This window comes from Tenrec ecaudatus, chromosome 12 (genome assembly GCF_050624435.1).
Source record: "Tenrec ecaudatus isolate mTenEca1 chromosome 12, mTenEca1.hap1, whole genome shotgun sequence".
NCBI classification, from domain to species: domain Eukaryota; kingdom Metazoa; phylum Chordata; class Mammalia; order Afrosoricida; family Tenrecidae; genus Tenrec; species Tenrec ecaudatus.
In genome coordinates, this window is record NC_134541.1 from 135,884,024 (window position 1) to 135,912,013 (window position 27,990).

Sequence of the window (27,990 nt, forward strand, 5' to 3'; positions counted from 1 at the left end):
AACAAGCGGAGGCTTGTGGCCACCCTGTGCTGGCACGGCCAGCTGTGCCAGCACCGGTCTGCTTTCCTGCGGGACTGTGGTGTCTGTAGATGACGAGCCGAGCCTCTCAGACTGCCCCATCACTTGCTTCCTAGGGAAACAGGCTTTGGATAACTGCAACATTCATTAAGGGGCAGGAAAGGGGCACGGGCCTGTGCTTCTGGTAAAGGTTAACCCTTCCTGGGCCTGCCTCGCTCAGTCATAACTGAGGCTCGGGGCGCTCAGGCCCCAGTCGAGGACGAGGACCTGGCATGTTCTCTAACACCAGTAAAGAATTTAGACCCACAGAGATCCAGCTGCTTGACAGGAGCCACACCGTGCAGCCTTTACACTGGATTCAGCACACACGCCCTCGATGTTCGGCAAACCTGAGGAGTCACAGATTCGCAAGGTAGGGGAATCACCAGGAAACAATTTATTCATTAGAGGAAGCCCCAAGTAAGTTCAGAAACCCCACCCCATCCCACGCTAGGTTAAGACACGGTCCAAAGACCTGGGGACAGGTACACCTTGCTGGGCACATCAACAAGACCTCAGATGCAGGCTCCTAGGAGGCCTGTGCGGCCTGTTTTGCACACGTGTGTGGATGGCGGGGTTGAGACCGCCCTAAGGCAGTTGCTTGTAACGGAGGGGGTCTAACCTGCAACAGCTTCAGGCTTGCAAGGGGGAGCAATCCAATTAGCAGTGCCCTGAAGAAAGCAGAGCCACTGGACATTGTCCCCAGCACACAGGGCAAAGAGCGAGCACAGAAAGCATGCGTGCAGCCATCTCCTGGGGACCTGGACCCACTGCATGGCCGGGAAGAAGTCACCAGCTCTCCATATGGTCAGCGTCCAGTGTCTTCAACGATTCAACCCTGCCCCAGCCAGCAAATTAAAGTGCTTCTGGGATCGCCTCCAGTTCTCCAACCCTGGCCAAGGCTAGGGATGGTCAGGGCGCCCTAGGTTTCTTCTGCAGGGAGGGTTTGCCCAGGACATAAACGAAGCTCACCTGCTCCAGAGGACGGCCCCTCCCAGGGCTCCCATCTCCAGAAACCAGGACCATTAGAGAGGCAACTAACTGGCTTGGCCTTGGGGACATGGGTGTCACTGCTCCACTGGTGTGTCGCGGAAGACTCTCAAGGTGCCATCCACCAGGATGGGCCAGCAGACGGGGCGGCCTGCCAATGCGAGACCATCCCAGGGAGGGAAGCAACACTCAGGGCCCCTAGGTAACCTCGGGCCGCTCTCAGCTGCCGAGCTCGGAGCCCTGGCACGGGCCTCGGGCAGCACACGGAACCAATTACCAAGGCCCAGCATGGAAACATGAGTCTGCGAGCAGCTGTGTCAGGACCTCCTGCAGGGCCACCAAGGCCGGGCAGGAAGTATTCCAAGCACAGAGAAGGCCGAGTTCACTGTCAACCCATACTCTCTCCTCTCCTCAGCCCCCTGCCCAGACTACCTCAGCCTGTCTTCTCCCCGAGGCACAAGTCTTCAGTTTTAGCTTACTTTTTGGAGATAGGTGAATTTTTGTGTTCCACCCAGTAATCAAGAGAATCAGGCCTGCTGGGGTGGTGAGGGAAACCCAATCACAGCCCTCTCGGTACCCGGAAGTGGCGCTTCTTGGCGGGTGGCCGGTGCCCTGGGCTAGGCTAAGCCCTCCTGGTCCATGGCAGAGGCAGCAGTGCCCGCAGGCTCGGGCTCAGGTTCCGGGTCAGCAGGCAGGATGCTGGTGACGGTGTGCAGCAGGGCCTCGATCTGCTCCTCCGTGAGCCGCTCCTCGCTCTCCTCCACTATCTGGGGGCAACAAGGACACCAGGGGCTTGGCAGCCGCACAGGCCAGCCCTGCCCCCAGCCACTTGGTTGGCTCATACCCCACCCTGGGGTGAACTAAGGCGCCTGACAGTCATCTCCAGGAGTTGACAGCCCCGCCTTTTCCCTGAGTCTTACACGGAGGCAGGAAACCCTACACTGTGCATGCCCAGGGCAGTGCCTGTGCGTGAGATGGCCCTCCACGTGCGGGAACCCCAGGCAAGCATGGGTGATGGTCAGAGCAGCATCAACTCTTCCCGTGGCAGGGGACCACGATGCACCAGATGGTGGAATCTTCCCCAACCTCATTGTCCCCCCAGCCCCTGTCCAACAGGAGAAACCCATCACTGCCTCTCTTGGATGCTGGTCAGTGGGGAGCTGGGGAGGGTTTGGCTCTAGCTGAGGGACCTTCCCTTTCCAGGAAACTGGAGAGGGGAGTGAGGGCCGGATCCAGCCACCTCCCAGCCTCACCATCTGCGCTGGGTCACATCAGCCGGGCCTTAGTGTCCATCTGCCAGATGTACGCCTGGCAACAGGGCTGAGAGCTTGGGCCTAGTCCAACCCACTGCTAGAGACGTGTTATCAGCACTTAACTCCCAGGGCTAATTATGGCCAGAAACCCTTCTCTTCTCCGAGCTCCAGCTGCAGGCCGAGAGCTCCATGCAATAATGACACCCTTGGAGACTCCTCCCACCTTCATCCCCAGCACATGGAGGCTCAGGTGAAGGAAGGACCCAAGTCAACCACGAGCTCCTTGTCGGAAAAGAGCCACACCTGTGCAGGACCACAGGAGACCAAGCCTGACTGTGTTGCGTGTCAGATGGAGGGCAGTGTGAGCAGTTCAGAGGGAGCTGGTCCATGGCCAGAGGAGGACACGGCAAGGCAGGGTAGTCCCCAGCCTCCATCCCTCAACCGCTCCCAGCAGTCAGCACTCAGCTACCTATGCCTCTCCGCTGCGGGTAGACTGGCCCAGCACCCATCTCCCAACTGCATCCTCGCCAAGGGGGGCTGCCGGGGTCCCGTTCTAGGCCTGGGAAGAAATGGCTGCCCGATGAGCACTGGGAGATTCTCGTCCTTTCTCGTCGTCCTCTTCTCTGAGAGTGGACAGTGCTACCCAAGACCAGACCCACTGCCATTGAGCCCACTGGCTCGCAACGAGCCTGCAGGGCAGAGACCTGCCCCGCGGGGGAGAGGCAGCCTCCTCCCTGCCCCTCAGAGCATGTGGAAGCTTGAATGGCTGCCCATGCAGCTAGCAGTCTGACGCTCAGCACACTGCGCCACCAGGGCTCCGTGGGGCGCACATCTCCGAGAGCAGACCAGCTCACCCTCCTCCCACAAGGGGCCTGCTGAATGACCAATCCGAGGATCCTGGCAGCACTGTGGGTTAAACAGTAGACCACAGACGGCACAGCTGGCTGTCCAAATCCACTAGCCTTCCACGGCGAGAGATGAGGCAGCCTTCCTCCACGAAGAGCTACGCTACCGTCTCAGAAACCCAACAGAGCCGTTATGCAGTCCTGCAGGGTTGCTAGAGGTCAGAGCCAGCTTGACGGCTGTGGGTCTAGCTTCGGCTTTGTTTTGTGAGGTATGGTCAATCCCCAGCTGGGAGGGGCCTGGTGATAAAAGCCTGCACCCGGGACTTTTCTCAAGACCTGCTAGCCTCGTGGGAAGGAGCCGGAACAGCCTGATGAGATGGCCCATACCACCTTCTCACCAGGCTGAAGACCAGGGCTTGCAGGCACAAAGAAGGGTTTCTGAAGCGTACAGGCCCCACCCCGCCAGACCCCATTAGTGAGGCCCCTGCTCCCCTCTGGGCTACCTGGGTAAGAAGGATCAGCACGAGGGGGGCACAGAGGCAGCTGACCTCAGTGGTGGAGGCCCTCTGCAGGCCCTGGGATGGGGAGCAGGGCCTCCTTCCATGTGTCAGGAAGCCACACCAACACATGCTGCTGATTAAAGTTAGAGGAGACACGCCATGTGATCCTTCATCCAGAGGGCAGGGGTTCTCACTGCTGTCGCCCCCACTCCACGTTACACCCCCAAGGCGGTCCACTGCACGGAATAACGAGGGGACAAGAAACCGGCTCTCCCCTCCGCCCGAGGCCTGATTCCCACAAGGCCCGCTTCAGCTTTAATGTGGGCTGCCTCCAGAATGAAGGGCAAGAGTGAGTCTGGGCAGGAAGCTTCCCAGCTTCCTTGGAAAGGAAAGGCAAGGCCGTGTAGCAGTGACCCCTTACAGAAAAGAGGCTCTTTGGTGAGCCCCTTCCCGCTCATCAAGGCATCACTGCCCACGTCCTTCCTCATTGTTCTAGAGCAGATTTGACAAAGAGCTGTCTTTCCTAAAACCGATGGTGGGATTCTGTTTTACTGGTTCTCAGGGCCGAATGACCTGAGTAGCACTTGGAGAGGAATGAGGCTGTGTCTTGGAGAGCCCAGCTGAGACAGCTGCCGCGTTAGCACGTGCTCATCTGTACCATCTCTGACTCTACGAGGGGCTCCCCAAAGGCGTGGGCAATCCCATTGTCTTTTTGACTCCCCAAAGGCGTGGGCAATCCCATTGTCTTTTTGACGCTGTGTTCGCCTAAGCTTTCCAGAGCCGACTGGTGCCACCTAAGACCTCCTGTGCTGTCGGGCTTCCAGTGACGAGCCCACTGAAGGGTCAAGTGTTCGGGCTGAGAGAGGGGCAACAGGCATGCTGTGGAGGAAGGCACCCAGCTGAGGAATGCGCTCAGCACTGTGGGAGAAGAAGGGCAGAGAGGAGGCAGAGTATGAGGCGTGATGCCCAGCTGTATGGCACAGGAGGGAGAATATCTTTCAGGTTTCAAGGCTTTGGAGTCTGCCAGGAGGGTGTGGGAGGCTTCTGGGAAAATGGAGGCATAAAGAGACCATTGGTCAGGGCCCCCTCCCCTAGTGGAATAACAAAAACAACAAGGAAACAGCATTTGGGCAAAAACACTCCCACGACCCCACCCCACTCCCCAAGCACGTGAGCCACTGGCTGCTATGAACTGAGGAGCCGGGTCCAGGAAATGAGCCTGCTTCCCTAACTACCAAGGACTGTACAAAGCCACAAGGCCACAGACTGCTGCTCTAAGAGCAACCAGACAGACCTCCCGGGGGCTCTGCTTGGTGTGATCCAGTCTCCCCCACGTGAACAGGGGTGACTGCAGGTCTATGGTACATTGCTAGAGAAGGCCAAGGCAGTGAGGTCTGATTGCACAGACAACAAAGGCAAAGTGCATCTCCGAGACCTAATCTTTACAGGGTCAGAAAGCTTCATCCGCCTCCCACTGGGAGGGACCCTGCTGTGAGCACCTCAACATGTTTCCCTCCATGCCGCCAGGGTCCCTTACAGTGCATCTAGGGATGGCCACATAAGGGTGCTAAGTCCACTCGATGGGAGAAGGGAAGGCTTTTCAATAAAAGGTGCTCAGAAAAAAAAGTTTTTTTTTTTAACATGCTGGGAAAATTGGATTTCCACATGCAGAAATAAACAAAAGAGGATTCATGTCTCAGGCCACAACCCAAACAAAAATGGATGAAAGATTTAAATGTGTAAACTCAAAGGAACAAACTCTCAGACAAGCAGCGACTACAGACCTCATCTTTAACTGACCATCAGTACAATAACAAAAGCACACAAGATTAAATAAAACCTCTTCAAGTTTTTAAAATTTTGGTTCATCAAAAGACCACTGAAAGCAGCAAGGGGAGCAAGGTAATGAAGTCCTGGGGAACACTGAAAATAGACTTTGGGGCCAGGGTGTGGCACCCCATCAGACTGGACTGGAAAACACGCCTAATGTCAACAAACAGACCTGAACTATTCACAGGCTTTTTTTTTTGGTCGTTGGGTTTTTTTTTTGTTGTTGTTGTTGTTTGCTTTTGTTGTTTGATTTTACTCTGTCATGTTTTTGTGCTTAATATGTGTCTGCATGTTTAACTAGATAAGATAGGCAGGATAAACAATCCAGAGGAGAAAATAACAGGACAGCTCTGGGGGACATGGGAGAGGGGGAGTTGGGGGAAAGGAAGTGGGTGTTAACAAACCCAGTGACAAGGGAATAAAAAGTGCTCTAAAATCGATGGCGAAGAGGGCGTAGGATGCCAGGTAGGGCTTTATCAAGGGCAATGTAAATGAGAGAAATTACTGAAACCCGAATGAAGGCCTAACATGATAATGGGAGAAGAGTTAAGTAAAAGGAAATAGAGGAAAGAACTAGGAGGCAAATGGGCATTTACAGAGGTCTAAATACAGGCATGTACATATGTGAATATCTTTATAATGAAAGGGAAATAGATCTATGGACATATATTCATGTTAATAAGGTAGCGGACAGACATTGGGCCTCTACTCAAGTACTTCCTCAATGCAAGAACACTCTGTTCTAATAATTGGCATTCCATGATGTTCACCTTCCCGACATGATCACTGATGACAAAGTGGGTGCATAAGCAAATGTGGTGAAGAAATAAAAAAAATACAGCATCTGGGGTCTTAAAGGCATGAAGATAAACAAGTGACTATCTAGCTGAGAAGCAACAAAGCCCACTTGGAAGAAGCACACCAGCCTTTGTGATCATGAGGTGTCGATGGGATCAGGTATCGGGCATCAAAGACCCAGAACAAAAAATACTATCAATGTGAATGAGGGGGGAGGAGGGGATGGAGACCCAAAGCCTATCTGTAGACAAGTGGACATCCCCTTACAGAAGGGTCACAAGGAAGAGACGAGCCAGTCAGGGTGCAGTATAGCACCGACGAAACATACAACTTTCCTCTAGTTCTTTAATGCTTCCTCCCCTCACTATCATGACCCTAATTCTACCTTACAAATCTGGCTAGACCAGAGGATGTACACGGGTACAGATAAGAGATGGAAACACAGGGAGTCCAGGACTGATAAACCCCTTAGTACCAATAATGAGAATAGCAATACCAGGAGGAAAAGGGGAAGATGGGAGGAGAAAGGGGGAATCGATCACAATGATCTTCATATAACCCCCTCACAGGGGGACGCACAACAGAAAAGTGGGTGAAAAGAGACACCAGTCAGTGTAAGATATGAAAAAATAATAATAATTTGTTAATTATTGAGGGTTGGTGAAGGAGGGAAGGTGTGAGGGAGGGAGGGTAAAAAAATAAGGATTCGGAAAAAAAAAATAAGCCGATACCAAGGGCCGAAGTAGAATGAACGAAAATGTTTTGAAAACGATGATGGTAACAAATGTACAAATGTGCTTGACACAATGGATGGATGGATGGATTGTGTTAAGAGCTGTACGAGCCCCCAATAAAGAAAAAAGACGACTGAAAAAAAGTGAAAAGATCAGCTACCAACCAGGAGACTCTCTTTGGAAAACCAGGTATCCGACAAGAATCTAGCGACCAAAATATACATAAAATTTTGACAAACAACAAACAGGGCAGCCTAATTGTAAAACAGGCAAAGGTCTGGAACAGACACGTTGCCCAGAGGGTATCAAACAGTCACCAGACACGAGAGGAGATGCACATGAGAGCCGCCGTGAGTTCACATTACACGCCTAAGAAACATGACCAATGCCGGAGAGGGTGTGGGACAGTGGATCCTTCAAGTGCTGGTGGGAATGTGAACAACTGTTGTGAAAATTGTGTGGTGATTTCTGAGAGAGCAATCTCCCTAACCTAACACCAGGCAATTGCACGCCTAGCTCTATACGCCCCACAGACCCGAAAGCAGAGATCCCAACAGGCCGGAACATCAACATCCTCTGCAGCGCTGCTCAGAGTCCTAAGGCAGAAACCGCCTCGAGGTCTGCAGACAAGCGAATGGATGGGCAAAATGTGGCACGTCCCTGCACGGGGCACTCCTCAGGCAGCAGGAGAAATGAAGTTCTGAGCCCTGCGGTACGGATGGAGGTTGAACAACAACATGCTGAGGAGTAAGTCAACCACAAAAGCACAAGGGGAGAATCAGAAAGACAATGGAATTGCCCCAAGAATGTATGGAAGCCCCCTTGTCATTTATATAAAACAGCAAGAAAAGCAGATGTACAAAGAACAAGGTCCTGGTGTTTCGGGGATGGAGGAAGAGGGAAAGTGAAGCAACTGTTATGGAAATATGGTCTTGATGCACTGTGGGTTGCACAGCTGATTAGACTAATTGCTGTCAAGTTGCCCCTGGAGCTCTGGTGGCGTAGTGGTTACGTATTGGGTTGCAATCCACAAGATCTGCAGTTCGAGACCGCCAGTGGCTCCTCGGGAGAAAGATTCCCTACGCCCATAGACAGTTCTTGAAACTCCCAGGGCAGTTCTCCCTGCCCTACAGGCTCGCCATGAGTCAGCATCCACTTGACGGCAGTGAGTTCGGTCAGGTTTACCACCTACAAAACGTTGAATTGCCAAACAATAAGGAATGTATGTGTGAAATGAGTGCATATTCCATTAGCCAAAAAAGGAGCCAGAGCAAGAGCAGAAGGGCAGCTAGGTTGGGTCTGATGCTCTTATGCCCCTCCTGCCAGAGCGCCTGAGCATGTCAGGGGAGGAATGGAATCTTCTTCAGTCTTGAATTTCTCCTAACTCCTTGAGAACTAGGAGCTTCCTTCTTATAAAATTGGGGGGTGGGCAGTGGGAAGGGGGCACGTGTGGTTGGGCAGCCTTGTCAAGAAATGGCAGCTTAGGTTTATCCCTTCTCAGCCCAACACCCAATCCACACTCCAGCCCAGCAGGGGAGGGGTTAACCCTCCTCAAGCTCGGGACCCCTTTACTCACCAGCTGAATCTCAACAGCAGTCATAGGCCTGTGGTTCAGCAGCTGCAGCTTTTCAGCTCTGTCCAAAGAAAAGGATAAAACACTCATAAAAGCTCATGCCTCCAAAGATCTTGAGTCTCGACCAAGCTTTTTCGAGAACACGCTTGTCAGATATAAATGGGAGAGGGCCATTGCCACCAAAGCTGTGGATATTTTTTTGGTGTGTGTGTGTGGGCGGAGCCACTTGGAACACACCTCATCCTTCATTCAGAAGAGGAGAGAACAGGACCCAAGAAGTGATGTTCCTGACGCTGATCCAAGAGCACAAATGGGCATCGGGATCCCAGAGGGAAAGGAGACCTGGACTGTATGGAATGTGGCAGAGGCAGAGCTGGAGAAGTCCATACGTGACACGGTCATCCCTGCTGGGAAAGCATGAGGAATGCTGTCTTAACACACACCAGAGGGAGCAGAGCCAGACACACTCATCCTGGGTGGCAGGTCGAGCTAAGAAGAGCCTGAGACTCTCTTTCTGACAACCCACAAAGAAACGAGACCTGTCAGGCAGCAGAAAGGACCCACCGGAGAGCAAGGTTGCAGGGAAAGGAAGACGAATACATGCACTGTGGCCCCAGGAGGTTTTCAGAGAATGACCTCAGTAGGTCCTCAGGATGCCACTAAGAGTTGAGTGCTTGACTATTAACAAAAAAGGTTCACAATTCAGAGGCACCAAAACAAAAAGCATGACCTCAGAGGGCAAAAGCTTCTCGGCAGACTCTGTTTCAGCAAAGCCAGCGCCACCATCTGAAGACAGGATGGGATGCTCCACCCTGATGCCTCAGTCTTTCTCCTCTGCGTCCCAATTAGCATGGCACTTCCTGCCTTCCAGGAGGGCCCCTTGGGAAGGAGAACTCCAGGAGGCATGGGGCAAGGTGCCAGGCCCTGAACACCCCAGGGGCGAGGGAACCCCAACAACCCACTGACTGTGTTTCACTGGTCCCAAGGCATATGGCCCGCACACAGTGCCCAGCCCCAAGAGAAATCTGTGCACCGAAAGCCCTTTTGAAGGCACTTCAAGCTCGTTACTTAGGGGCCTGGCTAGCTGGTGTCAGGACCCGAAAGCCAGCCAGTACTCACACTATTCCGGGCAGAGTGGCTGTGCCCTTGAGGGAGGAGATGGAACCTGAGGCTGCAAGGCAGGCTGCAGCTCCTTGAGAACGAAGTGCCTGAGGGAAAACCTTCTGTGACAAACAGCCACATGCTCTGGGGGAAGGAACGTGCCATGGAAGAAATGGCAGGTGACAGGGTGACTATAAGTTGAGCACCAACATGACTGTGATCAACTTAAATAGAACACAGTTCCTATCCTCGGGAGGCTCTTTAGAAGCCTGACGGCGGGCCACTGTCTCATGTGACCAGGAGGGACCGGCCCCTGGAGCAAGAAATCTGCTTGGCAAAAATAGAGGGTGACAGGAAAGGAAAGGATAAAAAAGGACATTCACTGAAATGGACTGACACAGTGGCGCAGCCACAGGTGGGCTCAAGCCTAACAATGGTGAGGGAGGCAGTGCTTTGTGCTGGGGTACACAGGGTCTGTGTGAGGCAGAACTGCCTCGACAGCACCTGCCCTCAGGACTCTCTGGTGGTCGAGGCACTAATGCAGATGAACGGAGCAGCAGTTTGCAGGGCTGGGCCGGGCCAGGTAAGGGCTGCTATCTTCAGTCATCTCCCCTGACAGAGGATATTCAGACCCAGAGAGCAGGATGCACCGTGGACGTTCCTGCTGCAACTCTGATTCTGTCCTGACACTCGATGGCGTTTGGCAGGCAAGCTTCTGGGTCATCGGCTATTGAGGACACTTTAATTCCAATGTGCTGATGACAGCTACCTCCTGGTCCAGCCTAAGAAAGAAGCCTGCCAGCTCCCTCTACCGGTTGGCCGTAGAACAGCAAAACTAGCTTTGATGTTGGAGGCCCTCGGGTGGGTGGGCTTCAACAGGTCCTGAAAATTGTTTGAGGACACTGCCACAGCCACTGGGTCAAGCTGAGGGGCTTCCTCTTTCCCGCTGATCCACTACTTTATCAGGCGCGATGTCCTTTTCCAGGGACCGGTCTCTCCTGGTAACATGTCTACAGCAGCAGCTTCTCGCCTTCTCCTCCCTTCCAAGGAGCATTCTGGCTGTACTTCTTCCAAGAAGACGTGCTTGTTCTTCTGGTTCTGTGGCACTTCTCATACCCTTTACCAGCACGTTAGTTCAAACGCATCGATTATTCTTCATTCTTCCAGATTCAGTGTCCAACACAGAGTAAGGTAGACAGACATTCCTGAGCTGGGAAAAGAGCTGTACACACATCAACTGCTCACCTGAAAAGCAAACAACTGAGTGTGTCCAAATGAGAAACGTCTGCTCTGAGAAAGGCAGTTAAGAGAAGTGAAAGGCAGGTCTGTCTGAATAGGACAGGCTGGATGAACTATCTGGAGGAAAAACAACGGGACCGACAGTTCCGGGGGGACTTGGGGTGGGGGGGTAAGGAAGTGGTGTTAACAAACCCAGGGACAAGGGAAAAACATGGGACCCCAAATGGTAGAGAAGGGGGAGTGGCAGGCACGGTGGGAAAAGATCAAGGGTAAGGTTGCTTAGAGAAGAGGTATACTCTAGCCCAGGTGGCGATGAAGCATGGTAGTAGGGCAGGAGGAAAGTCAAGGGAGATGGAGGAAAGAGCTAGGAGTCAAAGGGCATTCATGGAGGTCTAGACAAAGACATGTACATGCAAATATATATAGGAGGATGGGGAAATAGATCTATGTGTCTATATTTATAGGTCAAGTATTAAGGTGGCGGAAGGACCTTGGGCCTCTACTCAAACACTCCCTCAATGCATGAATACCTTCTTTTATTAAATTGGAACTCTATGATGCTCACTCTCCCAACACAACGGCTGGAGCCAAAGTGGGTGAAGAAGTAACAAGCGGCCATCTAGCTCAGAAGCAACAAAGTCCACATGGAAGAACACACCAGCCTGTGTGATCGAGTGGTTCCAAAGGGATCAGTTACCAGGCATCAAAGAACAAAAAATCATATCATTGACTGCACACCTCCATGATAGGATCGCTGAAGACAAATGGGTGCATAAGCAAATGTGGTGAAGAAAGCTGATGGTGCCCGGCTATCAAAAGAGATAGTGTCTGGGGTCTTAAAGGCTTGAAGGTGAACAAGCGGCCATCTAGCTCAGAAGCAAAAAAGCCCACATGGAAGAAGCACACCGGCCAGTGCGATCACGAGGTGCCAAGGGACCAGGTATAAGGCATCATGCAAAAAAAAACCAAAACGATATAAGTGTGTGTATGTATGTGTATATGTATATATATACCATATTAAATGAAGGGGGAAGTGCAGAGTGGAGACCCAAGGCCCAAGTGTCGGCCAGTGGAGATCCCCTCATAGAGGCATTTAGGAGAGGAGATGGGTTAATTAGGGTGCGAGGTAGTACCGATGAAGAACACAGCTTTCCCCCAGATCCTGGATGCTTCCTCCCCCCAACTACCATGATCCGAATTCTACCTTGCAGGGCTGGATAGGACAGAGGCTGTACACTGGTGCATATGAGGGTTGGAGGTACAGGGAATCCAGGGTGGATGATACCTTCAGGACCAAGGGTGTGAGGGACGATGCTGGGAGAGTGGAAGGTGAGTGGATTAGAAAGGGGGAACTGATTACAAGGATCCACATGTGACCTCTTCCCTGGGAGAGGGACAGCAGAGAAGGGGAGAAGGGAGACTCCGGATAGGGTAAGATATGACAAAATAACGAGGTATAAATTACCAAGGGCACATGAGGGAGGGGGGAAAGGGGAGGGAGGGGAAAAAAAAAGAGGACCTGATACAAGGGGCTTAAGTGGAGAGCAAATGCCTTGAGAATGGTTGGGGCAGGGAATGTATGGATGTGCTTTATACAATTGATGTATGTATATGTATGGATGGTGATAAGAGTTGTATGAGTCCCTAATAAAATGTAAAAAAAGAAAAGAGGAGAAAAAAATGATTAGGGCAAAGGCTGTACAGATGTGCTTTATACAATTGATGTATGTATATGTATGAACTGTGATAAGAATTGTATGAGCCCCTAATAAATTGCTAAAACTTAAAATAAATAAATAAATAAATAAATGGGAAAAGAATAAATAAAATAAAATAGCATTAAAAAAAAAAAGAGAAGTGAAAGGGCAAACAACTGACTGTAAAATGTACAAAGGGGTACCCCCCAAACCCGGCATTTTCTCTCCAAATCTGTGTATTTAAATTTTTTCACAAAACCACCTTCAAAGTACTCTCCATGACACTTAATACATTGGTCAAATCTGCGATTCCATTCTCGGAAGCATTTTTCAAACTCATTGGTTTGGATGGCTGACAGCACCTCCCTCGTGTTGTTTTTCTTCACCTCTTCTGTCATCAAATCACTGTTCTTCCATGTTCCTCTTCATTTGTGGAAACAAAAAGAAGTCACACGGAGTAAGGTCAGGTGAGGAAGGTGCGTGAGGCAAGACTTGAGGCATGCTGGATTTCTTTGAGCATTGAGAGGACTGCACGAGCAGGTGCATTATGGTGGCAGCAAAACCGGTCCTCGCCTGCCACAAATCAGGCCTGTTTTTGTCACTCGCTGTTACACAATCTTCTCAGAACCTTTCACTAGAAAGCTTGGGTAACAGTCTGCCAACTGGAACAAACTCCAAATGCACTACGAGTTGACATCTCGTCCTTTGGAAAATTGACAGACATCCAGAATGAGGTTTGTCATCAACTGACATTTTTTCACCTTTTTTGAAATGAGAAAACCACTCTCGGGTATGCTTAAGTTTTTCTCATAGTGCTGTGCTTGTAAGCTGTGGTCAACATCACAACACTTTTTGTGCCATTTTTCCTGAGCGAGAAACAACATTTCAGTCACACGCTGTTCTCTTAAATCAGCCATCACAAAAAAACTAGGTTTGAGTGAAAATGCTCTCACAAAAAAATTCACTGGGAGCAGAGAACCTTCCCAGGTGATGCTCGCCTGGTGGGAAAAACACGTACTATGAAAGCTCTGCCCAGAGTTTTCCAGGTTTTTTCATGTACCCCTTCCTAGGTGGACCTCGCACACCCAACGCCGTCTTCGGAGTTCATCATACAGTTGACTTCCTTGTGTATCGGACATGTGCCTCAACTGTCACAGAACAGCCCCTCCACGAGATACTGACGAGGCGGAATGAATGACAAAAGGTTTGGGAGCCTTCCGTTCTGGTATGAATTCTAAGAAACAGAGGTAAGTTTCCTTCCCGGGGAAACATTTGATCTGATGCTTCACGGCGTTTTACAGGTTTGTACGTGCAGCTCATTCACCAAAGTCCCCCTCTGAAGGGCAGGCAAGCACATCGTCCGGCTTCTCACCGATCAGCTTTGTGCTAAGTCCTTTCATTGTGAGCCCCACTTTTCAGCCCACTTGGTCTGAATGCTGGAGGAGCCAGGCCAGATTCTGGAGGACTCCGAGGAAAGGCCCAGGAGACAAAAGGTGCTCTGTCCTACCCGGGCTTTGGAAAGCCCTGTTCCTGGGTCTTGGCTGTCTCATCTCCGCAATGGCAGCAGTGCCGCGTGAAAAGGGCACTGAGGGCTCACGACACACTGAGGTGTCATTTGTATCCCTGGGTGCAGAGAAAGGCTTTTCCAAGCTCTCCTTTTACTTGACGTGTGCTCCTCCTCCTAGTTAACGGTCACCTTTACTTACTTGGTCAAGTTGTGGCTTTTCATCGCTGTGAGAAATTCTCTGACAATCTCGGGACTCTGGTGTCTGCATGGCGTTTTCGATATATACTTTAATGTCTGTGAGAGAGAGCAAAGCAGGCAGAAGACAATGAGCCCTGAGAAAGTGGGGAGGCTGTGGCTATAATTCGGCATTGACCTCTGTATGACACAGCCCTGCAGGCCATCTGGCCTTTTCTGAGGAGGAAGTCCCTCAAGAGGAAAACATCGCCAGGGTCATAAGAAATTCAGACTTTCTGGAGCCTCGGAGGCCAAATGAACCCCTCCGACTACTGCCCCAAGAGCGTCGTTAAGCCTGAAACCCGAGGAGAGCCCCTCCAGTCCCAAGTGCCATCTTTTAGCTCACCCCAAAAAAGGCCTGCCTGTGTGGAGCCCTGTGCGCTCTGAAGCTCGATCTGCGTGGGGCCCATGTGGCATGAGTAGCTCAGAACCTTAGAGGGCCCTGCGTCCATGTGGATGGGGAGGGACCACTCAGAAAGGAGGGTGGACATGGTCCACAAGGAAAAGAATGCCGTCCATGTCACTGAATTGTACAGCCTCCCCATCACTGAAGCAAAACACTTTTAAATGACTGGTACAATTTGGAGAAAAAACTTTCTGCTCTTCAAAAGAAAACTCTGACACTGCAGCTCTTAGGCGATTTCAGACTATTTTTTTTTCTATAAACTTTTTGTTAAGACAAAATTTCATTTATTTGTAATTAGAAATATTTCACAATATATAATTACATGTTGATTTTTTAAAGACAAAATTCACTTATTTGTAATTAGAAATAAATACTTTATAATATGTAATTACATATTGTTTTTTGTTTTTTTAATAAATCATTTTATTGGGGCTCATACAACTCTTATCACAATCCATACATACATCAATTGAGTAAAGCACCCTCACACATTCGTTCCCCTCATCATTCTCAAAATTCGCCTTCCACTTGGGTTCCTGGAATCAGCTCGTTTTCCTTTTTTCCCTCCCCCTCCCTCCCCGCTCCCCCTTTCCTGAACAATTTTTTTTTTAAGCGTGGGAATTTGAGGAATAAAAAGTCCACACGGGTATAGACGGCCCAAGATCAATGGCGGGATAAGGAAATACACGTGTGGGGCAGGGCAGCTCTTCCTGTGGCAACAAGCAGGAATGAGACGGGAGAAAGAAAACCACCTCACTGACAGTCACGGCAGGTAAGGTCCATGCGAAAATTAACTGGCAAAAGCTACAGGATATTTGCAGGCGCCCTGGTGGCCTAGTAGGTTACGAGCTGGGCTGCTAACCACGAAGTCAGGAGTTTGAAACCACCAGCCACTCTGAGGGCGAAAAATGAGGGAGAGGAGGCACCAACATGCCAAGCAGACATTGAGGTGATAAACTGCTTTCTTCGGGATGTTACTTGATACTTTCTGGATTTTCAACACGGGGAAGAATGACTTCTAAACACAGAGTAGAATCCAGCTAGGAAGCCGCCCTGACTTGGTGGCACAGGAAAGCACTGTCTTGCAGCAGGACCGCTTACTTCATAGGTGATGGTATTCAGGTTCTGCTGCCCGGAGCTATGCTTATTCTTCCCGCTTTCTTTACGCTGCTCTTTCAGATCCGTCAGTAACTGGAACACCTAGGAAGAGGCACGCACGAGTTTTTAAAAATAAATTTGCACCCTGTGTCTACTCCCAGGTCATGGCTTTGAAGGCCACATAAAAAGGGGAAGCTCAGCTGTCCCCCCCCACGCGGGCTCCAGTCTTCACGCAGGCAGAGTGAGTCAGGCGGAGGACATACTGACTACTGTGAACGAGGAGGAGGTCTACAGAGCAGCAGCGGGAGCACTCTCATACGGGTCAAAGACACAAACCCGTCAAGTTACTTGTCCCCCATCACTCCAACAGGGCTCCAAACAGGCCCCGGAGGAAGTCAGCCAGTTTTCAGCTCTCTTCTTCCATGAAGTTCTCTGTGCCCTACCCCCCACTTCCCATGCCAGCCATCTCTTCTGATCTCAAAAACAAATTTTCTTAAAAACACACACACACACACACACACACACACACACACACACGATGATTCTGATTCTCTAATAAGGCAAACCTGGTACAATAAACATGGAAAAGAAAGTGACCATAGGTACGTTATAAAAAGAGGGAAGAAACTCTGCTATACAACGTCAGTGGGGTCCGAGGGTTAATGGGTAGAAGAGGGGACCCCTTTACTGTTTCAGAGGATACCAAAGCATGAAGGCACGTGAGGTTAACAAGGCTGCTGCCCGAGACAACTGCCCCTTGTCCCTGTCCGCCTGCCTTTCAGTAACAGCAGAAGACCCAGAGCATAGTGTGTTTCCCCAGTGGCTAACACTTGAACATGGAGTAAATCCCACACTGGCCCAGGAGGCCACCTCCCACAGCTTCAAAGCCAGTCTCTGGGAGGTCCAGCACACTGCCTCCTGTAAGCAAAAGGATTTCCAGCTTCCTTGAAATACCAGGTGTTTTACTTACTTTTACACACACACACACACACACACACACACACACCACACCACACCACACCACCCCTACCTGTTGAGTTAATTCCAACTCATAGCATCCCCATCTTGGGCTTCCAGGGCTTTGTAAATCTTCACAGGTGCAAACAGCCTCATCTTTCTCCCACAGAACAGCTGGTGGGCTTGAACCACCGACCCTGTGGTTCAGCAGTCCAACACCTACCTGACAGTGCCCCCCTACCCCGGAGTGTCATTTACAAGCTTAGAACAGTCCCAAGTCCACTAGATGGGGTCATCTGTCTGCTTTAAAATACATGGGAACCCCAGGACAAGCTGTCGTTTCTAACCCCAGTCAGCTTGCCACCTGCCAGGAGTCACCTGCCAGGGGCAAACACTTGGGAGAGTAGGATTCGACGGTCCCCATCACAGCTACTTGCCTCGTAGTTGCTCAGCAGTGCAGAATTGGCGTCCTTCCTGCAGAAGAAAAGCAGTGGTGAGTCGGAGCCTCCTCCCTTTGTGGGTATTCACTCACTAGCTGTCCAGCAATTCCTGGGTCAGACCCAGGTCTGGCATCTGGGGACGAAAACCTCAAATGGGGACACTCCCTAAGCCCTCCCTGGTTTCTGTGGCTAGACATTCACTGTCTGGGCACAGACTTTCCATTTTAGTCACTGCTGCTCTCGAACATCCTTCCCTAGGTTGATGGGAAAAACACCCAACTGGTGGCAGGCCTTGTCAGGCTGACATAGGACAAATCAGGCCAGTGGGTAGAAGGGGAGCACAGGGCCAACACGGGGCAAGAGCAGGAAGGGGGTGTCAGAGGTATGGGAAGTATGAAAGAGTGGGCATCTCCTATACTCATGGCCTCCCCAAGGCTACTTGCCACTGACAAAGACTGGGGCGGCCCAGGCCGCAGCTCAATCTACAGAAACGGCTCCTCGGCACAGTCCGCGGAATCATGGTCACACACAGGAATCAAGCTGGGAAGCCACCAGACCCCAAGGAAGGCCCTCTCCAGCTATGCAGTCAAGTGGAAAGCACGTGGCCAGGCTGGTCCTCCTGAGTGACAGCTGATTGAAGGAAAATTGTCATCTTTCCTGCCCAAATGAGTCCAGCAGGTGACAAACACGAGGAATGCCCCACTCTCCCGGTCTGCTGCACAGACCTCCTGAAAGTGTTAGCACGAACGTCGCCTAGAGGACTGCAATGTGCCTGATCCTACAGAGAAACGGTTCCCGAGGGTCTGGTCTTTATAGGAGCAGACAGCTTCATCTTCTTCCCTTGGGGCACCTAGTGGTTTTGAACCACAGACCTAGTGGTTAGCAGGCCGACTCTTAACTGACAGAGCCACCAAGGGTCACTAGAACCAAACACTCATTGCCAGGGAGTCAGGCCCGACTCACAGCCTCTGTCCCTTGGGTTTCTGAGACTACCAGTCTTCTCCAGGAGTAGACAGCCTCATCTTCCTCCCGAGGGCACTTTATAAGGGCTAAATGAACACTCACAAAGTATGGGAGTGTATTCGACAAATTCTCTCCGTTCATACATTAGGGAATCTGGGCAGCCGGCCGGAGCTCCTGTGGAGGGAGACCTTCACTTTCATAGGTTGGAAACGTGTTCCACTCACATTCTCCTAAATAAAAGTTACTCCCCACGATGCCCCACCGCATGCCCCGTAATGCCAATTTTAAGGGGCTACTTGCAAGCACTGGTTGCTAGTATGTATGCTTGAGGGTTAACTGCTTGAAGACTGCTTGCCTGAAAATTGTCTGCCAGCGAGAGCAATCTGACCCTATTGTCTATCCCACCCTAAGTAGGGCCCAATCCCTTCTGATGAAGGATCACAGATTATTCCCCTGGAGAAGAGCTCAGGGATGACCAAGGTTAGGCTACCATTTTGACTCTAGATCAGCCCATCTTGTTACATATGTACCTTCCTGTCACATGTATGCTTCTAGTGCCTCTCCTTCCTATTGCGTGTCTACTCCTAGCTCATCCCCCTCCTGTTTCGTGAATCCTCTAATATAACCCCTTCCTGTTACATATGTGCTTACTGTCTCATTCTGGTTCCGGTCTCCATGGAAGAGGGGAGCCCTTGCAGGCTTTGTCTCATGTCTCCTTAATTTACTCAATTATACAACCGCCCCTTCAGACCCATCCGGCTGTGAGGCTGGGCCTCTCAGCTCATCAGGTGCTCATTACGGCCGCAGCACAAGCTTGTCACACCCTCCAAACTCAACTGCCACCACGTTGATGCTGACCCATATCTTATTGGACAGGGTGGAATTGTCCCTGTGGGTATCCGAGACCCTAACTCTTTACAGGGGTTAGAAAGTCCTGTCTTTCTCCAGAGGAGCTGGCAATTTCGAACTGCCAACCTTGCAATTAGCAGCCCATCATGTAACCAGCCACCTCCTAGCTCATGCAGCTGCTAGGACAATATAAGGAGACAATTTAAGTTTTTCAAGTTCACCACTGGTACCTCGAAGAACTTCTGTACCCGAGGGGGCTATTATTTTCTGAAGATCCCGCCTCATCTCATTCTCACTAAGAACCCTGCATGGAAAGAGCTGCTAGGAGGATCGACTTTTTAATGACGACACTGAAGCCCAGAGATTAGGCAACCTGTTCGAGGTCACATGGAAGCAGCCCATGATGGAGAATGGAGAGGAGACCAGAGCGGATGACAGAAACCCGCAGAGTTCAGGGGCAGGAGTTTGGCCGAACCTAATGAGCAAGAGGGAGGACTGGTAGACCCCGATTTGGGTCATCCCTGAGTGTGTTTGTTGCCATCTTCTCACTAATAAGATGTCCTCCGTACAATGTTGTATGACTTGCTAATGGTATCATCTCGTGTGGCCACTTGACAAAAAGTCACGGACCTCAAGTGGATCCCGACTCCTAGAGACCCTCCAGACCTGCCCCGGGGCTTCCGAACCACCAGTCTCCACGGGGACAGCCAGCCTCAGTGCTACTCCTGTGAGAGCTGCCTTAAAACGGGTCCGTGGGGACGGCACCCCCTCGTAACTCAGGGACTATGCTTTCTTCTACCAGATGTGTAAGATGGCATTGCTGACACGTATCTTCCTGAGAGGGCCAGACAAAGGATGCCTCTCCCACAGTCAGTCCACACAGAGAACCCAGCAGGGATGGAGCCAGGCCCCACACAGGCTTTGGGGTTCACCCAGGCAGTGATGTCATCACAGAGGTCAAGCCAGCCCAGGAAGGTGGTTTTCAAATGCTGCCAGGGTTTCACAAAAGTGCCCCTTTGCCCAAATGTCCCTAACTGCACTCAGGTCACATGGAATACAGTGAGATGGGCAAAGAAGCTAATTGAGGCAGGAGGCCTGTGCTTAATTAGTGCGTGGGTTAATGGCTCAAATACAATAGAAGACAGCAACTCAAACCACAGGCCATCTCTGCCGATTGAATCAGGAAGTCGGCCAGGCAGGCTGCCTCCTATCTAGGCTTAAAACTTAATTATAATTCCCTGTGCTCTCCCAAATCCAATCCTTCCTGGAAGAGGCAGGGGGTGTGTGGGTGTGTGGGTGTGTATATGTATGTATATGTGTGTGTTGGGGGGGGGGGGAGAACTGTAAATGTTAATTTTCATCAAGGCGAATGGAGCCATCTGGGGCACCAGTGCCAGACCTGCACTTCCAAAGCCTTCCCCTCCCGCAGCATGTGGAATATTCCATGCTCTAGTTATTCCAAGTTATTACTGCCCCAGAACCCAGGACTATGCAGTTAATGCAAAGACCGGCCTTTTCTTGAACCAATCTACAAAGGAAGAGGGCCACCCTCTTCTGGTCTGGGGACTGGAAAACAAAGCAGGCTCATGCCGGCAGAAGTTGACTCGGTCAGAGTTCTTCCTTTTTTAGGTAGATAAGCATGTATTTTTAAATCCCGTTAAAGGTGGAGGGCCTGGTTGTATCCTTGCACCATACTTCTGCACTCTGCGTGCTGAACAAATAATCAGGGAGGCTGGGCTAGAGGAAGACGTACACAGATCAGGGTTCGAGAAAGGCTGGTTAACAACCTGTGCCTGCTGAAAGCACCTACAGACGATGCGCAAAGACTGCAGAGTGCGGTGTGCATCACACTTCACGATAAAGAAAACACAGCCTACAAGCAGGCCAGTAAGCAACCTCAACATAGAAGAAATGCAGGAAAGACCACGTTGCCGAGGATTTCATTTCACTTGGATCCACAATCAATGTCCACGGGAAATCCAGTGACCTGCTGTGTTGGGCCTTTTTCAAGTGTTACTGGCCTCACATGCGTGGGAAAGCTGGACAATGACTAAGGACGACGACATGAAGAACCGATGCTGGTGAAGAACCCTGAAAGTCCTGTGTGCAGCCCAAAGAATGAACAGATCTGTCTCGGAAGAAGTACAGCCAGGATGCTCGCTGGAAGCAAGAAGGCAAGACTCTGTCCACTGACTTTGGACTCGTGATCAACAAGGACGGGTCCCGGAACAGGACATCATGCTTGGGAGAGGGTCAGTGAAGAAGTCCCTGCTACACTGGCCGAACAGTGGACCCAAACGGAACAATGATTGCAAGGGCGGCGCGGGACACCATGCAGTGTTTGGCTCTGTCGTCCAGGGAATCACTGCTAACAACAGCAACACAGCCATGGTAATGTGTGCCAGCCTCCTTCACTCAATACAGCCGCAGTAAGTGGGAGTGAATGAAGTGTCTACTTCCTATGAAACCCTACACGTATCGTGTCGATTGAGAAAATAAAGGCAGTTTTTATCAAGATGGGCTCTAACCACCACCACCTGATAGGGATATGATGCGATCTGACAGCCATCAGCTTGGTCAAATTATCAAGTGAAGAGCACTCCTAGTGTGATGTGCTGAAAGACACCCCGCCACCCATCTCAATCCTGCCAAAACTGCTTCACTTGAATCCAGCCACGAGGACAGAGTCAGACAAACCCAAACGGACGGACAGTCTTCAAAACAACCAGCTTGGATTCTTCAAACGTCTCTGGGGCATATGTCCCGGAAAGAGGCTAGGGTACTGTTCTAGAGTAACGGAGATGAAAGAAACTGGACAACACAAGGAAAGGTATGATGATCCTGGGCTATGGAAGGGGAAAGACTCCCAGCTAAAGGGGCATTACTGGGATAGTTGGAGGCACTGGACTAGAGCCTCTATGTTATTGAGTTATTAGATCCATGCATTGGATATGTCTACGACCAACTCTCAAATGGTTTGGACAATGTGTACACGCATACTTGTCTGAGTGGCAGGGACAGAGAGAGGGACAAATCCTCCCAGGAAGCATTAAAGAGGGAGACAAGTAAGGCAAGTATATCAAAATGGGAGGTGCCCTGGTGGCGTAGTGGTTACAAATTGGGCTGCTAACTGCAAGGTCAGCAGTTCGAAACCACCTGGCACAGACAGACAAGGCTTTCTACTTCTGTAAAGGGTTACAGTCTTGGACCTGTGCTGCAGGGTCACTACGAGTCAGAACTGAGTCGCTGACAGTGAGTTTAGAGGACGGTGTGAACCAAAGGCAACTCCAGGTCAATGCAGGTATTTGTGGCGTTGTCTTCACAACCGTCCCAGAGATCTGTGCCTGTCCCGGCCAGAAACCTGAGAACAGAAATGTGAAAAACTACAACCAAAAAAAGGCCATACAATTAAAAACATTTTTTTTGGTAAAAAGACATTACTAGATCTTATCGTCAAAAAACATAAAATGCATTTTCTCCAACTTTTATAGTTCTACTAGGATCTAGCAACTGATCCACTGTCCAAGGGATGTTTCCCGGTACGGTCTGCTAGCAAGCAGGACATACTGCTGCTTAGCTAAAGCTGTGAGCATATACCGCATCCACAAGCGATCACACGCTCAAAGCTGCGCACCTACACTGAACTCTGTGTTTCCCTGCGCGGCTACACAAGCCAGCGCCCATCTAGGTACAGGTGCGTAAAGTAAATAGCCCCAGTTTGCTTTAAAGACTGAATCGCCACTACAGGTAGTCACTTAGCCTCCTGGAAGAATGATCGAGCTGACAGAAGCTGCCTTGCTGTTTGAACTTTAACCTGGAAAATCTGCTTGGCTTGCGGAGTCCACTTCAAGGCTGTAAACACCACTCTGGAAAACCAAACTCTGAGTAAACAGAACACAGTGATCTCTCAGAGACTTGCCTTAGAAGTGCGCTTGCGTGTACAGAAAACCAAGTAAACAGGCCCTATTCATTGCCACACAGGCTAATGCTTGCTAGTGCAATGATGAACCAACTGATCGAATTCACCCAGTCACCAACTCGTCATGTTTGGAAAAGCACTAGATCCATTAACGATGTCACGTGTGGCAAGCAGACACGTAACCTTTTGTCAGGCCCGTTGACAGAATGGATTCTCTGACTTCTCTGTGCCTCAGCATCCCAGCTACAAACCGAAGTCCTGACACAGCCTCTAAAGGAGGGTGGTCGGGTGTTGCCGAGTGAGTTCTGACTCAGTAACGCTCTGCCTTGTCCCGCACCATCTGCACAAGCGCACCATCTGCATGGCGTCAGCTCCTTCGTCTTCCTCTTCACTGTCCTTCTCCAAGGGCTGGTCCCTCTTGATAATGCCACCAAATATGCGAGATGAACTATGTGGCATTCTGGGCTGTCCCTCTTCCAGGACAGGTATCCATTCTTCTGGCAGTTCATGGTATAGTCAACCTTCTTCGCCGATACCGCAGTTTAAAGGCATCGGTTCGTCTCAACATTCTGTTTTCATAAAAGATTGGCCCCACCCACCGCCACAGAGTCAATTCTGACCCACAGCGATCCTATGTTGGATTTTTAAAAAACATTTTATTAGGCACTCATATAACACTTATCACAATCCATACATACATCAACTGTGTAAAGCACATCTGTACATTCTTTGCCCTCATCATTTTCAAAGCATTTGCTCTCCACTTAAGTCCTTTGCATCAGGTCCTCTTTTTTTTTTCCCTCCCTCCCCGCTCCACCCTCCCTTATGAGCCCTTGATAATTTATAAATTATTTTGTCATATCTTGCCCTGTCTGACGTCTCCCTTCACACCCTTTTCTGTTGTCCATACCCCAGGGAGGAGGTCACATGTAGATCCTTGTAATTGGTTCCTATGTTGGATTTCTGAAGAAAGCTACAGTCTTGAACTTGAGAGGGCAGTTCTAGCCTGTCCTACAGGGCCGCCACGAGTCAGCACGGACTCAATGGCACTGAGTTTGGTTTGGTTTTTAAGTCTTTGTAGGAGCAGGATAGCCTCCTCTTTCTACCAAGGAGCAGCTGATAGATTTGAACCACTAACCTTGCGGTTAGCAGTTCAACACTGACAGAACAGCACAAGCAGAAGATAATTGAGTCCACTTCCCTAAATATGAACATTGCTTTTCAAGACTAAGAGAGTAAATGTAAAGCTTCCCATCCCCATTCCCCACTCCCTCAAGAACCCTTGATAATGTATAAATTATTATTTTGTCATAGCTTACACTGTCTGCTGTCTCCCTTCACCCACTTTCTGTTGTCCATCCCCCAAGGAAGAGGTTATATGTAGCTCCTTGTAATTGGTTCCCCCTTTCTACCCCACCATCCCTCCACCCTCCTGGTCTCCTTGGTCCTGAAGGGATCATCTGTCCTGGATTTCCTGGATTTCCAGTTACTGTGTTTCCATTACGTCCTCTGGTCTAGCTGGATTTGTAAGGTAGAATTAGGATCATGATAGTGGAGAGGGGAGGAAGCATTTAAGAACTAGAGGAAAGTTGTATGTTTCATCATTGCTACACTGCACCCTGACTGGCTCGTCTCCTCCCCATGACCCTTCTGTAATGGATGTCCCATTGCCTACAGATGGGCTTTGGGTCCCCAATCTGCACTTTCCCTCATTGACAATGATACAATCTTTTGTTGTTGTTCATTGATGCCTGATACCTGATCCCTTTGACACCTCGTGGTCACACAGGCTGGTGTGCTTCTTCCACGTGGACTTTGTTGTTTTTGAGCTAGATGGCCGCTTGTTTATCTTCAAGTCTTTAAGACCCCAGGTGCTAACTAAATCTTTTGATAGCCGGGCATCATCAGCTTTCTTCAACAGATTTCTTTATGCACCCATTTGTCTCCAGTGATCATGTAGGGAAGGTGCATCAAGGAATGCCAGTTTAATAGAACAAAGTGTTCTTGCATTGAGAGAGTACTTGAGTGGAAGCCCAATGTCCATTTGCTACCTTAATACTAAACCTATAAATATATGCACATAGATCTATTTCCCCATCATCATATATAAAGATATTTACATATGTACATGCCTATATTTAGACGTCTATAAATGCACTTTGCCTCCTAGTTCTTTGCTCTATTTCCTTTTACTTTCCTCTTGTCCCACTATCATGCTCAGCCTTCATTTGGGTTTTAGTAATTCCTCTTGGTTACATTGCCCCTGCCTCTTACACCCTCCTCACCACTGATTTTGGATCACTTGTTGTTCCCTTGTCCCTGGGTTGGTTAACACCCACTTCCTTTCCTCCACCTCCCCCTCTCCCATTTCCCCCTGGAACCATCAGTCCTGTTGTTTTCTCCTCCACATTGTTTATCTAGCCTAGCTTATCTAAATAGACCTGCAGAGATAGTAATATGCACACGCAAAAAAACAAGGCAAAGCAAAACAAGCAACAAAAGAAATCAACAACAAACGACCAAAAAAAAATGCCTGTAAGTAGTTCAAGGGCTTGTTGACCTTTAGCAGTGTTTTCTGGTTAAGTCTGATGGGGTGCCAAGCCCTGGCCCCTCGGGACTTCCTTGTTCTGCTCCCCTTGCTGTTCTGTTCTATGCCCTTAGTGTTTTGCCTCGGTGTGGTGGGGTCAGATCGGGTGCAATTTCCATGCTGTGTCTCCAGTGTTGTCCCCTGTAGGGGTATGGGTTTAATAGAGAATCTCTACCTTCTCACGTGTAGTTTTATGTACAAATCACTCAATGACCGGAACACCCAAAAAAAGTAGGCCAAGCTGGGGCAGTTTCCCTTCTGGACTCCTTGCTCTGGACTCTACCAGAGCCCGGCAAAGGCACCCCAGGCTCACTCATCTTGGAGATCCCACACTCTGCTGAAGAGCCTCAAGAGCAGATTTCCTTATATCATGGGACCAGCAGGAACCGAAAGCCAGGCCTCCAGAACGTTCTGTTCCAGTCCATACAGCCTCCCTCCAAACATGTCCTTTCCCAGCAAACTACGAAATGCAGAATTCCTGACTGGCTTTAAGTCTGACTTCGTGGGGAAGCAGGCAGGTTGTTCAACAAGTAAAAACCCAGGTCAACAAATAAAAAGCCACAATTCAAGCTGGGTCACTTAGAAAAATCAGAAAAAATTTATCTGCCTAGCAGCTAGGAAGCTCACTCACTGCCATCGAGTCAATGCCAACTCATAGCCATCCTATAAAGGGCAGAGTAGAACTACCCGTCAGTTTCTGAGACTGTAACTCTTTTTTTTTCTTCCTCCCCAACTGTAACTCTTTACAGTAGTAGAAAGCCCAATCTTGCTCCAGAGAAGTGGCTGGTGGATTTGAACTGCCAACCTGGCAGTTAGCAGCCCAATGTATAACCAGGGCTCCTAGCTAGGAAGTGAGTGAGTTCATGTTTGCTTATTCAACGAATAGAGTACTGTTGCATTACTCCATTCAATCTGTCTGCTCAATGCTTACTGGGTGCCAGATGCAGCACTAAGCACAAGGCGGAGAGACAATAAGGGTCCTGGCCCTCATGGAACTTAGTCTCTCAGGGAGACAAGTCACCCAGTAACAAGTAAACACGTACCTATTAGACAACTTATAATTATTTACTTGGATAATAAACCAATTTGTTATGAGAGGCAAATCCACCCACAGTTGTCGATTCGATTCCAACTCATAGCAAACCTGTCAGAAAGAATAAGATCCCTGGTGTAGTGGTTAAGAGTTGGGCTGCAATCCCCATGGTCGGCAGTTCACCACAAGAGAAAGACTGGGCTTTCTACTTCTGTAAACAGGTACAGTCTCGGAAAACCAGGGGTGTGTGGGGGTGTTGCTAAGTCAGCACTGACTAGATGGCAGTGAGGAGGCAGCGTAGAACTGGCCCCTCTGGGTTTCTAAACCTGTAAATCTGGAAGGAAGCAGACTACATAATCTTTCTCTGAGAGGCTGGTGGGTTCAAATCACCAATTTCTCAGTTAGAGGCCCAAGGCTTAACCCATGGCACCACCAGGGCTCCATTTGATAGATAAGACTGACCAACCATTGTATCCCAACCCACCCCACTCCATCAAGTCAATTCTGACTCTGAGACCCTGTAAGACAGAGGGGAGGGCTGTTCCCTATCTTCACAGAAGCAGGGAGCCTCATCTTTCTACAAACAAGCAGCAGTTGACTGGCTTGAATCATTGACTTCCCGTTTACCAGCGCGGGGTTTAAACCATGCACCATCCGGGTTGTTAGTCTTTTTGTTTGTTTGCTGCTGCTGCTGCTGTTGTTGTTTGAGAAACAAAATGAGGGCTCCTTTGGGATTAATTGAAGAGGAAAGGCAATTTTTAAAACGGGCACCCAAGCTGAGTTAGCAAAAGGATGAGAAGCCAAGAAAGGGGTGTGTGGGTGGGTGGGGCTATCAGGCAGGTGTATGTTTGAGGGGCAGGAAATCAACTCGATCGCAGTGGGTAACAGGTAACACGACAGAAGGATGTCTTCACGATAGGGTCAGCCTCGTGAAAGCCCACAGGCAGAGTGAGAATCTCCCATGTCCACCCACTTCTGGAAGCAATCTTGGAGAGGCCGGCGCAGACTTAAATTGCCGGAAGGGCTTTTACTCCGCCTGTCACACACTCCGGCCCACGTGCCGTCTCTAGGGTCGCAGTCCGGGCCCCCGGCCTCTCACTGTCCCTCCGTCCCCTCGTCGCTCAGGTCCCAGCGCTCTAAGCGGCCCCACAGTCCCAAAGCGCGCCGGGGAGGGGGGTGGGGCGGCTTACACTTCCATGTCGTCCCCGTCTCGCGACTCGTCACCTCCGGCCGCCCGCGGAGCACGCGCCACACTGCGTCCCGCTACCACCGCTTCTCGCCGGCTCTTCCGCGTCGCGGGGCACGCCGGGATCGCCGCGCTGCACGCCGGGAGCCCTGAGGACCGCCGCCCCCGCGTTGCCGGGCAACTTAGGGACGGCC

The 27,990-nt window shown here is 50.2% G+C and overlaps 1 protein-coding gene across 1 annotated transcript; it reads right to left on the bottom strand.

The window, feature by feature from the left end:
- Nucleotides 1–431: 431 nt before the first annotated feature.
- CRCP (CGRP receptor component) lies at nucleotides 432–27,933 on the bottom strand. Its single transcript, XM_075565014.1, has 6 exons — nucleotides 27,801–27,933; nucleotides 17,257–17,293; nucleotides 15,866–15,964; nucleotides 14,324–14,418; nucleotides 8,584–8,641; nucleotides 432–1,814 (listed from the first exon to the last, which is right to left on the bottom strand). Exons 1-6 carry the CDS (start codon nucleotides 27,806–27,808, stop codon nucleotides 1,665–1,667), a joined length of 447 nt encoding a protein of 148 aa, XP_075421129.1. The 5' UTR covers nucleotides 27,809–27,933; the 3' UTR covers nucleotides 432–1,664.
- Between the last annotated feature and the right edge of the window lie 57 nt (nucleotides 27,934–27,990).

Excerpts from the sequence above, each read along its gene's own strand:
- CRCP (XM_075565014.1), bottom strand. Across the intron at positions 15,965-17,256 it reads CACTGCTGAGCAACTACGAG|GTGTTCCAGTTACTGACGGA; the intron begins GCAAGTAGCTGT and ends GCCTCTTCCTAG. Across the intron at positions 1,815-8,583 it reads CTGCTGTTGAGATTCAGCTG|ATAGTGGAGGAGAGCGAGGA; the intron begins GTGAGTAAAGGG and ends TGTTGCCCCCAG.